Source organism: Eschscholzia californica, unplaced genomic scaffold, assembly GCF_041429995.1.
Source record: "Eschscholzia californica isolate CP2 unplaced genomic scaffold, dmEscCali1.0.p SCAF_6, whole genome shotgun sequence".
In the NCBI taxonomy this organism is placed as follows: domain Eukaryota; kingdom Viridiplantae; phylum Streptophyta; class Magnoliopsida; order Ranunculales; family Papaveraceae; genus Eschscholzia; species Eschscholzia californica.
Genome location: NW_028238483.1, coordinates 41,398,530 through 41,412,371, shown reverse-complemented (window position 1 = coordinate 41,412,371; position 13,842 = coordinate 41,398,530). Strand labels below are relative to the sequence as shown.

The following is a 13,842-nucleotide window of genomic DNA, read 5'->3' as shown; positions in this document are numbered from 1 at the left end:
GTCATTACATGACATTGATGTATTATCAAGATGTGATAAACATGATAATTACCTAAGTTAGAATGCTAATCAAAGAGATCTAAACTTCTAATACCCAACATCAAAGCCGTCTCAAAAAAAAAAAAAAAAAAACAAAGCAGTGACCGAGAATTTAGGGGGCCTTTGAATTTGACATTTTTAGAAAGAAAAAAGAATTTTTTTTAACGAAGTATAATTTCTTCGTAGAAAGATTGTTTCTTTGGACAAACAGAAATAAAGATTCATTTGGCAGTGACACTGGGAACATCAAAGAACTAAAGAGAAAACAAAAAGAATGTGCAGGCTCTGTGTGGTTTAAACCCTTACCACATGGTTGAAATCAAATACACCTGACCGCCAAACTAGGAGACGTTTTATGTTTAGCTACCTATCTTTTTACATGTATATACTTCAACATCAAGCCATCAATGAAAATGGTCCTAATTTCAACAAAAAAGAAAATGAAAATGGTCCTAACAACTAATAAAGAGCCCCAATCCCAATAACCATGAATCTTACTTCTTGTCAGAATCTAACACTAGACTTCCAAAACTTTGAAATTTATGTTAATATTTCAACCCCTTCCCTAACCAGGTATTGAACATCTATTTTTTTTTTTTGTTGAGAGGGTAGGTCATAACTTCTTACTATTAACTGGGTGTCTGGGTTGGTACACATAGTGATTTTGTATTTTTTTTAGTTAAGTAATTTTTAATTTTTGCAACAACAAAAAAGTATTTTTTTACAGTTTTTTTCAAAAATTATTTTCTTAAATTATAGAATATGGGAACAAGGATGGGGAATCTGAACTAGCTGCATTTACTAAATAGGATTCTTCATATAGTCCAAATTAAATGCCTCATCTCCCTTTACACCCAGTTTATCACAAAAAACTTAAATCCCAAAAACTTGTTGTTATGGGATGGTGCGAACCAGTTTTCTCGACTGCTAGTGTATTGTCTGTTTAGTCACACTTGGATCTCACGGTTTCAAAAGATTCACCAGGAAAGGGTGTTTAACCTCTTAAGAGGAACTCTCACTACCAATGCGGGATTGCTTCACAACAGTTGTACAATTATATGTAATTTCTATTTCTTTCGAAGTCGCTTTATATATTTATTGTGTTTTAACAACAAATTCGTACATCGATACATTATTTTCTCGTAAAATTGAGAAAAGTAGCCGTAAAATCTATTTTGAGTCCGAGAATTGACAATTAGTTCTGAGCAAAAAGAGGTGGTTAGTCCAACTTTTTTTTTTTATTAATCTTAATTTTAGACAAAATTATTGGAAAATATCATAATAAATGCGAGGTCTAAAACCAATTTTTTCTTGATAAAACTACCCCTTGGCTTGTGAAATCCAATGAATTCCCGTAATGCATATGATTGTTTATAATGATTTACCACCTTCTTTGTGTGAGCACTCATTAGCATTTGAACATTCATAATGAAAAGTACCAAATATCCTGTACTTTCTTCAACTTGAATATAACGTTATTTTTCTTTCTAAACTATTATTTATTTCTAGTATGTTATGAACATAAATAACACGTTATGAGTGAGCACAACACAATATAGTTGTTATGACACATAAACATACATGTTTACATTCTTTCTTAGGTTTTTCTTTCGTTCTTTGGAAATTTAAAATTTTCATAGCTCACTATAAACTATCATACTACCTGAATGTTTGTTCAAATATATTATTTTCAAAACGTCATTGTTTTCCTTCTGTCGAGAGTAGATCTCACGTCCATTTCGAAGTTGAAAAGAATATTTGATCCAAACACCGCAAAATTTAACATCAAAATCATCTTCTTCTTTCTTGCAAAAGGACATAGTTAACAGAGAAATAAAGTCAAAACTTCTTATAAATTTTTTGTTTCACTGAAAAATGATCGCTCAGTTTTTATAGTCTTCAGTTCCTTAGGTGTTTTATAATCTACCATAACTTGCAAGTAATTTAGAACAAGTTCCAAGAAGGTTGCAAATAATAATAAGTTTTAACTAAATAAAATACAAATGCTGGATTTCAACCACACATAATATAATTTCTATTTTTAACCTAGAAAAACTAAAAATTGCCCAATTTCTTGTAGTAGTTAATATTCTAAACTTTAAAGCCACTCATCTCCCTTGGTGTGATATTAGAGAAATCACAAATTCTACACTTAAATGTTAAACAAACAAATTACCTTCAACTAAATAACTAACAAATGAAATATTGAATTGGCTCAAATATAGATATAATTGAGAGGAACACTTAATTTTAAAATGTTTTAAATACAATTTCTTTATATCTGTTTTTTGCAAAGATAATTGTTGGACTAAAAATTACATTGTTTCTTTCTTCAAATTCAGTAGAAAATTTGAATCCATCATTTATTCCTTATTTTAGGATGATAATGAAACATGTCCATTCATCACCTGATTCATGTGCAATGTATTTGTTTTGACATGGTCTCATGTGCAACTCAATCATAGGAACAGTTATTACTTATTGCTTAGATCTGCCCGAAAATATCTTTTTCTTTAAAAAAAAATGTTGAGAAAAACAAAAAAAGAAGTACAAAAATTGTTGAGAAGGACAAATAAGAAATCTGTGGATGATATGATAAGAGTCCCCCACCATGTGAGGCATATATAAATAGAGTTATTTCCATTTTGGCCCCCTAGTTTGTGACCGACTTCCTTTTTGGCTCCTTACTTTTCATAAATTCAAATTCGACTTCCTGTTTTAATGTAAATGTCATAAATACCCATCCTATAAATATTTTTTCAAAATAAAATACCTTACCAATTTTATCAAAATTATCCTTTTTGGCCTCTCTCTCCACCTCATTTCTTATAAATGCAATAAATACTCTTCCTATAAAATAATTTTTTATGAGATATTTTCTAATAATTTCATTTTGAAAAAATATTTGTAAGAAGTGTAATAATGGTATTTACATTAAAATAAGGAGTTAAATTTGGATTTATGACAAGTAGGGGTCAAAAAAGAAACTGGTCACAAAGTGTGAGGGCGAAATGGAAATAACTCATATAAATATTGTAACTTTCATTTAAACGTGTGACTTGAGGATATAACATTGCTCAAAATTATGAAGGGGACAGATTTTCATACAATCCTCTCCTAAGAATAGAGTCTATGGATTAGACTAGGGGCCCAGATCTGGCCACTTATCTCCGGAGCCGATGTGTCCATAGGCAGTCGGTGTCTAAGACTAACTCAACCGTCAATTTTAATTGGATTGGTACGAACATAAAGCTCTAATCAGCCCTCCGCCAAACCCAACCGTCAATTTCTATTGTCCATAGATAGTTATGATTGGATTAGTAGGGTTAACGTTTAACTTGCACTCTTGTACACTTTGTTATGTGCAAAATCTTCAAAAGTATATTCTTGGCATATAAAAATGTTTTTTATAAAATAATTGAGAGATAAAACAATATTCGTTGGCTTCCTATTTGTAAAAATGGGCTTCCTTCCTAAAGAGTATCTTTTGTGGATATTCAAACAAAAATTAAATCTCATCAAAAAAAAAAAAATCAATATTGTTGTAAACGGGCTCAAATGGCTCGAAACTCGAATTGTCATCCATTTTAGGCGGGCTAAAATGTCCCCAGACCCATGAGACAGAGACTGAGAGGTGGTACATAAAGACCTACCACCCATTAATTTTTATTAAAAATCCTTAAATACTACAAGAAGATAATTGGTTAATGATTTGGACCTTTAAATGAACTATCTTATTGCAGTAGGGACAGCACCCATAACAAAAGCAACTAACACTATCTTGGTGGGAAGTGGGATTATAGATTCTTTCTTCTCAACTACAAAGTGAAGCAACTTCAATACTTTTTTTTTTTTTTGTTGAAAACAACTTCAATACTTTGCCCCCACTATCTTGTAGATTTCTAAAGTTTATTTATTTATTTTAGGGTTTTTTTTAGGCGAAGACTCCCATTTATTTAGCTATATTAAGGAGCCACCCCAAAAAGCATTTTCGTTTAGACGTTAACCCCCAAAATTAACTTTCCGTTCAAATAACCATGAACTAGTGGTCGTGCGAGTCACATGTTCGATCTCTGACCAAAATACCCCCGTCCTACTTTTTGGTACATGAACCCCATTTATTTAGCTATATTAGGACTACACCCCTAACCAAAATACTTTGTCCATTCGAATAGTTTATCCCGAGCCAATACCTTCCCATCTCACGATCAGTTGAATCACCCTAGTTACATGTCGAACCAATAACTCTGAGGTTCGCCCATAGACTGGATCATGCTCACCCCTAGCCAGAGGCCAGAGCTAGATCCAATCCACGAGTGACTTCGGTTGGTCTACCCTTGTTACGTTCTCTGTCTCATAAGTCTGAGGTTCGGCTATAGATTCGGTCATGTTCTCCCCGAGCTAGAGCCAATCAGCGAGTGACTCTGACCGAGGTGTCACTTGTACTTCGACGATAGGCTGCATCGTGTCTTTACCAATCTGAGGTAGTTGTACCAAAAAATTACTTGCATGGGTCAAGTTCAAGTTATAATATCCACCAAACAGAACCCAAAAAAGAATGGAAGAACAACTAGTAGTAGTTGTACCAAAAAATGGTGTAATTAGTTTCAAAGTCTCTGTTTTATAATTGTTTCTCACAAAAATCTGATCTTGAATCTTCTAGTCCTGTTTTAAGGAGTTGGTGTCATTTCTTAGACATGGGTTTCGAAGAAAAGATGAAATCTTAGAAGATTTTGCTAGAGAGAATTGAAATCTAGAATAGAAGTAGAAGAAATTGAAGAAGAAGGAGAAGCAGTCAAAGAAAAAGAAACCGAGGAAGAAATTTATCCATGTTAAACCGATTTTTAGATTCTCCTTCAACAACTAACCAAGATTCAGAGCAAAACACAAAACTCAAGTTGACAATGAAGAAGAGCAAAAACAAAAAATTAAAGTGAACTCAAGATTGAAACCAGAACCATTTGCTTAGATTCAGCAAATCCACGAACTAAAAAAATCTGAATTTTATAGTGAAAATTTTAATATTAGAAGCATCACTTATTCCAAAAGAAGAAGAAGAAGAAACTACAAGTTGTGAAGTTGACGGTTAAGAGGAAGAAGATACTTGAGAAATAAGTGGTTGTGAAGTTCTAAGTGGTATTTTGGTTGGGAGTGTAGTCCTAATATAGTTAAATAAATGAGGGCTATATACTAAAAATTAGAATGGGGGTCTTTTGGTCAGTAGGCGAGCATGTGATTCGCATACCACTACTTCACGACTATTTGAACGGAAAATGAGCTTTGGGGGTTAACGCCTAAATAAAAATGTTTTTAGGGTGTCCTTCAATATAGCTAAATAAATGGAGGTCTTGGCCTAAAAAAACCCTTTATTTTATTCTAGTTAATGGAGGGCCATTTGTAAAAAAAAAAATCCATCTTACATCTTAGATAAGAAAAATCAATTTTACTAATTTTCACAAAGAGATTTGTTCCGCATACGTTGCTCGATCGATTTAAAATTCTTAAAAGAGTTACTAGTGAAAATAAAAGATGAAACTACAAAATATATGATTCTAGGGAGAGATAACAATAGATTTGAAAAATAAAATAATTACAGGAAAGAAGAAAAAGACTTGCATTTACGAAAAAACAACATACCAAAAATAACACTCGTACGTACCACAAACAAAATAACCCTACCTTATTAATTAGATGCATCACGGACTAAACGAGAAAAATGGTGTTCTTGGACAAGGAACTTAATGGATGAAAAGACACGTACAACATGTGATAGAATTAAAGAATTGATAGGTCCCAGGGCCTCAATGAATTTATTGGTTCTTGGCGGAGGAAGTTATTGTATATAACTTCATATATACCTTGACATTGTGGCATTGGCATTAGTAATTGCAGCTGACCTGTTTAATGTGTGTTTTTTGTTGCCCTAAAAAAATGTCGAAAATCTGAAATGATGAATGAATACAACATTCATATATACCTTGCTTCCACAAAACCATCAAAGGGGATATTTGTTCCTCTTCTTTTCTTTTCTCCATTGATGGGTTTAGGACTTGGATATAATTCCTTGCCCTTCTTTGAAGTCATTCCCTCATCTCTTCTAACAAATGAAATCCCTAATAAATTCAACCCACTGAGTCCCAAAACAAACTACAACTCCATTTCATTCTCAAAAATCAATCTTGACCATCTTCATCATTATACAACCATGGGTCATGAGCCAACAAACGTCAAGACCACTAGCCACACCGCCGATCAACGACAAATCGGTCGAGAACTTCGGGATATGTTATCAACCCTAACTCACCGACTCTTCGATCACCATAACACAAACAAGACAGGTAAATCAATCAAACTTGACGAAACCCATGACGAAGAAGATCACGGTGTAAGTATCATAACTCTTGCAGGGGCAAACACGGGAGCAACAATGCGAGCAGAGTCGGATGAGAAATCATTAGATATTTCATCATCACTTGATCAAGAAACAATGACAGCTTATGCAAATAGTAATTTTCAAGCAATTAATAATTCAATCATGTTTGGTGGGAGTTATAGTTGTAATGATCCAGGCATTCATATGGAGACAATAGATGATTATGTTGATGAACATGATCAAGAACATCAAAGTAAACCATTGAAACCACAGCATGGAAAGAAAGGTAAGAAGAAGGAAACTGGTACCTCTAAGAAAGTTGGATCACATTCAACTGAAGATGAATACTTCACTGATTAAGTAATATATAAACCATACCCCTATATAAGCTTGAGTCGATGAAAATTACTTTACCAATAAAATAAATTAATTATCTATTTGATTATGTATTAGTATGTATTCATTATAGTACATTTTGATGTTGGGATTGATAAAGACTTGTATTATCTATATCATATATAACATTTTGGGTGTTACTTTGTCTCATTCTTTGAATCAGACTTGTCTCACTCAACTAGACCAAAAATCCACCTAAATCAGACATTTGGACGACACAGACATCACGAGCCAGACAAAAACATCAAGTGTTCACCAAAAAAAAAAAAGCGGATACTGAAACACGAAGGAAGAATACCTGTCAATTTATTAACATGTTCCTGGGTTTAAAGCAGTTCATACAATTAAAACATGATTGGTGAATCTGGACATTGGATCACATAAGTCAATATGAAAACTTGTACATTTTCAGCATTAGAATTTCTTCTGAACATAGAGAGAGAAAGAGGAGAGAGAATTTTCACCTCAAATGAGCCGATAGCAAAGAAGATAACTTCGCAGCGACGACCACCAGGTGCACGAGGGACATTAAAACAACACTATGAGGAACAAGATCAAGAAATGGATGTCTCTCTTGATCCTAACTTCTTCAATAGGAAACACCACGCCTTTACTTACTGATTTTGCAGGGGTGCAGAACAAAATATTTCACAAACTTCCGCTGTCCTAAATGCGGAGTTGACCATTTACTGGATTCTGTCCGAGATTTTCGTCCTTGTGTTTTAAACCAAGATTGGCAAATTGGGCCTCTAGGTCTCTGCTACGGGCCCGACGATGAGTAGAAGAGGTCAGAGGTGGCTGCATTTGTTGTTGCTGATACAAAGCTCGAAGCCTCGCTATCTCCCTCTCTAACACCTCCTGCTCCACTGGACCACCCAACTCCAAATATTTTAGTTCCCACTTAATATATGAGAGCCACAAAAAAAGTGTAAGCTAAGGCAAAAGAATAACAAACACATATTGTGACTTAGAAGGGAACTGATCTAGACAGTTTACGTCCTAATAAGGTTTTCATTTTTTTCTTGCACACCTGCAGGCTGTATTCAAATCTAGAGAGTTTACGTGGTTTTTCACGCTGGTGTTAGTGTCAAAAATGACCGTGCACTGATTAGCCCGTGGCTGTTTCTGAAAGTGCCAAGGCAGGCTTTGTGCAAAATACTTCCAATGTTGCCCGGTCGGAGCCCACCCAATCCTTTATATATTTTGGAGCCCAGAACGGCGGGTCGAGGTATTACATGCCCATGTGCATCGTGCCCAACCCAATTCACACTCCTACTCTGGGTTACACAAATATAATAATTTGAAAGTGGGGATGGGATTTTGCTTGGACTACCCTGACTCGGGCGCTTAGCCCAACTATATAGTGGTCGTATTGATTTCTATATAAATACCTAAGTTTTTTGCTTCTTAACCAACGTAATGAAGTTACTCATGGAAAATGTAGAGCGGTGCAAAATAATAATTTAAAGGGTAAACCTTACAGTATTTGATAAGTTGCTCCTGTCCTAAATTCTCCAAGCGTTGCTTCAAGGCTTTGTTTTCCATTTTCAGTATAATCATCTGCTTGTCCAGAAATTCGATCTCAGCTGAAACTTCAGATCCTTCTGTCTGTAAAATAACATATGGTGCAGAAATTAAATAATATTTTTGGATTATAGCACAATATTCGACTAAATAATCAATCCTTTGTTGTTAATAGACAAAACATGACAAGACTTCAGCAAAATCCAGCTTCCATGAGACTTGCCTGTAGGGATTGGACATTCCCTTCCAACTCCGCAATGTATTGAAGTTTTCGGACCCGTGAGCGTTGTGCGAATTGCCTGCATTTGATTGACACATTAGTTACAGATATAGTTAGTTTTAAACCATAGGTTTCAGCTTTGAAGTTCCGTGACATCTGAACAAAGGTAGATTCTAGACTCTTTGTAAGAACAAAATCAAGATGTTAACTACTTTTCTTCTCCCATTGCATGCATAAGGATGATCAAGTAACTTGAGGCAAATCTAGGACGGAGCTAAAAAAATTGCATTGTAAAGAGTCACTATATCAGTAATGGTTTAGAGATTCACAAAAATGATGAACCCGTCATCTCATGTAAATTCAGTTCCTATTTATATGATATATTCTTCCAAGTAGTATCTAAGCCTGACTTGTATAATTTAACAAATACCTCCTCTCAATATAGTACATTTACATTTTTCCGAAGTTAAGATGCTTCCAATACTAAAGGTGTCCTATGCGGACACCACTATCACAAGCCCCATTGAACGTGCTTTCCCAAGCCAAAGCACATAGTATTATATCTAGCAAGAGAATGATTTATAATATATGAAATGCTGGATCAAGTCATCAAGATTGAGTAATACTATCAATTTGTCTGCTTATTGAGATCAATGAAGAGCATTCCAAATTAAGGTAAAATTTAATATTTAAAAGGTCAAAAGTTGAGCAGATATCGTACTGTTTAGCACGTTTCGGATCTGTCTCTGATGCAGGTGGCTTTGTATAAAAGCAGTTTTTTCTGTCAAAAGAACCTCCCAAATTAAGTGAACCAAACTGTTCTTGATCTTGCTTGTCAAAGGACGTAGACGAAATGCCATCCATTTTTTGTGGAACATATGGCGATCCCGAGCTTTGGACTAGAACAGTGTCCCTTGTAGGTGGAACACCTCGAGGTTGTGACAAAGAATTCAATGCTGATTCCCTCGCCCTATTCGACTTTCTCCCAAAAGAATTAGGCTCCTCATACGAAGAAGCCTGATGTGCATCTTTGTAGAGGTCAAAGCCTGGAGATCCCCATGAAGATATATTGATTTCATTTTTAAATTTATCATCCTGAATAAGTCTATCTAAGCTCGAACCATTACCAACATCAAAATATGCAAAAGAGTCACTTGATGAACGTCGATGACCTCCTTTTCTCACAGGTGTCTCAGGCTCATCAAGAAGTTCATCAAGCCAAGAAGGTTGTTCCTCAATAAGAAAGCTCTCAGAGGAAGTACGCTGGTGATTTCTATATCCTTCTTTTGGTTTTTGAAGACCTTTGGACCCTATTGCAGGACTAGAGCCATAGTCAGCATAGGATGGGGAGATAATAGGGAAAGGACTTTTAGGAGGACGGAGCGATTGTTTTGAACTGTAAGGCAAACTTCTGAAGCTTGATGCTGCTCTAGGATTCTCCATAGCATAAACAAGTCCTGCTTCTCCTAATATAAGTGAAATGACAAACATCAGTAACCATTAAAAAAACACATACATCAAAGTTAACCTAAACATAGGAGTAAAAGATCACCCGATTGAACCGGAAAACTTGATAGATAAAACAACTGTCTAACATGACTAGCATAAAAATAGAACACGCACCCACCAAAAGAGCTGTATACTACTTTTCTCTGCATGGTATTGGTTCTGTTGGACCCTTGAAATTATAATTTATCATAAGGCAGTCCATTTCCTATTACAAGAATCATAGTCAACAAGCCTTGTCCTACGCCTTTTCTCATGTACCTTTCATTCGTATTTTTTGTGAATCCTCTTCAAAAAACTGTAGTTCTTCGTACGATTTAATTGATATGTATAGAAATGTAGACTCAATGCATGTTGTGTATTCATTTACCCTGAAGTGGTTATTGCAATGGCTAACGAATGAATTAAAAGTTCATCTTATTGGGCAGTTTTTGGTCAAAAACATAGATTTTATCATATCCAATATAAATTTCACAATAACATCACTAAATATTTACTATTTATTATAGAATTGTGCAGACCAGCCTTCTGGGTTGCTAGTGGCGTTGTCAGCTTTGGCACGTCATGGCCTCAAGGGTTCCTAGTCTATTATAAGGAGGCACCATACTTGGTCCACCAATGTGGAATTGGTTGACAACACTAATAGTAATAACCATTCGATATTTAAAGATAGTTTATCCTCATTTTGAGATTTCAAAAACTTGAAGCAACTTCTAAGTATATTGCTGCACAAAAATGATTTCGACATCTCTACTGCATGAAATGTTAATAGCACAGTAATTACCTGATAAACTCTAACTAATACTACAAATTCCTATTGATTCATTTTTTAACCTTGTAATCAACTACTCAATCCGTTTTCTTAATCCAATTTAGTACTAATCGGAATTAGAACTTCATATCTAATCATCAAAAGCTAAAAAAAAACTTGAACATAAAGAAGATCAAATCGAAACCAAGTTCAATTTTTTCCATTGCAAGTAACATTTCTTAAACCTAATCAAAGAAAGAAACAGGAGTTACTTCAAAAATTAAAATCAGAATAAACGAACAATCAAAATTTCAAACCAAAAAAAGAAAAGACTAAAATTTATAATTATTGATTGATTAGAATGAAGAAAATGCGAGCGATACCTAATCGTGACTGCAAATAATAGGTTGAGCTGACCTTCTTCTTCTTCTCTTCCGTAAAGAAGAAAAACCCTAAGAGAGAGAAAGTTAAGAGTTGGTGGAGAGAGAGAGAGACAGCGAAAGAGTTTGGTTTCAAAGGTGGAAAGAAAGAAGGAAACCCCAATTGCACTTTGTTGCTCTGAAAACGACAAAATATTCTCTCTTTCTCTAAGGTATCATTAGTAAGGGTTCTTTCCAAGTTAGCCCCCAATTCGTAATTAACTAAACATTTGACTCCCATAACGCTGAGATTGGTCAAATTTAATTGTCAATATTATTTTTTTATCTTTCACATCAAAAGGTTTCTCTCCCTGTAATTTCTCTTTTTTAGTCACCAAAAATATTGGAATGGGTCATTTCCTCACCTTTAATGACAACCTTAAAAAGAAAATTTGATTCTTCTTTTCTTTTCTATGCTCGAAAAATTAAAAATGGGGTCTAGTCAGTAGACCAGGTCTAGCTATCAGACGAGATGTCATTAGGGCCAATTGGCTTTCATCGATTAATATATATATGGTTACATATATTGCTATATATGGGTAATATATTTCATCTCTTTGCCATCTAAATTTACATTAAAGAGCCAAATCAATCCATTATAAAAGACCCAAATTAGTCCATTAATGAGTCATATTAGTCTATAAATTTTGAAATTTGAAGATAATTCATGCAATTATGGGCATTATAGAGGAAAACGGAAACTTCGACTCAAAGCTTCTTTTATAAAGCTTCAACGGAAACTTGAGGAGAGAGAGAGAGAGAGGGAGAGTTATGCTGATTTTGATGGTGGCGATGGTCGTGGTGAAAGGAGGAAGAAAAAGATATATTAATATTTTTTATTTATTTGAAGGTCGGCAACAACCACTTACCTACTTCGATAAATTCTTTTTCGCGACTAAGGAAATAAAGATATGGAACAAAACTTTTTAACTGAAGGCGAAAAGAAAAATAAAATAATGATCGATAAGTTTTACTAACGAAATTATAGTACTGGAGTCCAAATTGAAATGTTGGATAGATATGGACCAAATTTGATGTTATCCACAAATTGGGTGCAAATTGGAATTAAAAAATGTCTTTCTATTTATCTTGATAATTTCAATTGTTGCCCAACAAGTCGTGATATTTTCGAGATATTGAAAATGATTTGTCCACGTGGTAATAATATGCCACGTTTTTACTTATTTGTGCTTTACTGACAAGTGGACAGCTAATATTTGCAGACTTTTTAGCCACGTCAGAAAGACAGCTAATTAATTTGGCAGCCTGAAGGATGTGAGCTGGCGTCTGAAACATGTCGGTATTTCTTCGTGTAAAGTTTTCTCGGAATCTTGAAACGACCGGGTTGACTTACTTTTAACGTTAATGGATAACTACTGGTCGGTTTGAATCGAGTCGTAGGTTATTCGGAAGAGAAATGCTAGACTTACAACTAAAAGTATGTAAAAAAACATCCAGATCTAGGTGGCAATATTGGGAATCAAATTGCATTTAACATCACATTTTCCCTTCCAAAAATACCCTCTTTTTTTCTTATCTGTTTCTCCCTCTAAACCTTTATCTCTCTCTCCCTTTACTTATTATTTCTGGAACTTCTTCATCTTCTTTAAATCATCGATAATACTCCACTAAAAGCCATTAAACAAGTGCTTGATTGGGCCGAGAGAAAGAACTACTTTATGGCTGAGAACACTAGAGCTATCAAAATTTTCTTTTGATTATCAAAGTGCTTGATTTATAATAATCAATTTTTTAGTAAAACTCAAATGATTTCTCACATTAACTTCTATCTACCCTAAAATCTCCCATTTAAGAAATCTCACAATCAAGCAGGAAAATTTCTCAATCAATTAATGAAACCAAATTATAAACCCACACAAAAAATCTAGAGAGAGAGAAAAGGGTTTAAGACCCATGTTTGTTTTACTTACATAGCAAATTCCCTGACAGCTCTAGGGCTACAAAATCTTCCACTCTTATCAATTTTTGGCAATATTTCTTTTGGAGAAGAAGAATTATCAGTGGGTGTTTCCTAGGGTTGGGCAACAGCAAGAACTGGAGAAAGATGAAGGGTACTTCGAGTTGATGAGTACAAACCTAACTGGTTTCTCGATGAAGAAACCGAATTTCTTGATTGCTCAGTGTGGAAATTGACAATTTGGGTCTGTCTAGGAAGAGAAGAAGATGATTGGTGAGTAGGGTATTTGAAATGGATTTTAGCAGAAGAGAAGCTAAGAACGGAGTTTACCTCCATTTTCACTTTCTCTCTCTAAAAAGTGTGCTTTGAAATGACAGGGTATTTTTGGAAACAAGATAACAAAAGGAGAGGGTATTTTTGGAAGGGAGAATGTGATCTTAAATGCAATTTGATTCCCAATATTGCCACCTAGATCTGGATGTTTTTTTACATACTTTTAGTTGTAAGTCTAGCATTTCTCTATTCGGAATTAGACCGGGCCGTATCCTGGACTCCTGGCAATTAATACAACCCCAGTCCGGCCCATTAATTCACTCAGCTCACGGCTTGTGGGTTGCCTGGAACTCGATTGGTTGATCCAAGTATTGGGCCTTTGGATCATCGAAATGGAGATCCTCTGTTTTTGTTTTTTAAGGG

General features: G+C 34.7%; 2 protein-coding genes across 2 annotated transcripts; one reads left to right on the top strand and one right to left on the bottom strand.

Annotated features, from left to right (window-relative positions):
* The first annotated feature begins 6,244 nt into the window (after nt 1-6,244).
* On the top strand, nt 6,245-6,772 carry LOC147534997 (uncharacterized). Its single transcript, XM_086650162.1, has one exon. It carries the CDS (start codon nt 6,245-6,247, stop codon nt 6,770-6,772), a length of 528 nt encoding a protein of 175 aa, XP_086506288.1.
* A 313-nt stretch (nt 6,773-7,085) lies between these two features.
* Nucleotides 7,086-11,320, bottom strand: LOC147534996 (Basic-leucine zipper (bZIP) transcription factor family protein). The gene is made up of 5 exons (XM_086648484.1): nt 11,193-11,320; nt 9,274-10,018; nt 8,556-8,631; nt 8,290-8,416; nt 7,086-7,674 (listed from the first exon to the last, which is right to left on the bottom strand). Exons 2-5 carry the CDS (start codon nt 9,993-9,995, stop codon nt 7,475-7,477), a joined length of 1,125 nt encoding a protein of 374 aa, XP_086504610.1. The 5' UTR covers nt 9,996-10,018; nt 11,193-11,320; the 3' UTR covers nt 7,086-7,474.
* Nucleotides 11,321-13,842: the final 2,522 nt, after the last annotated feature.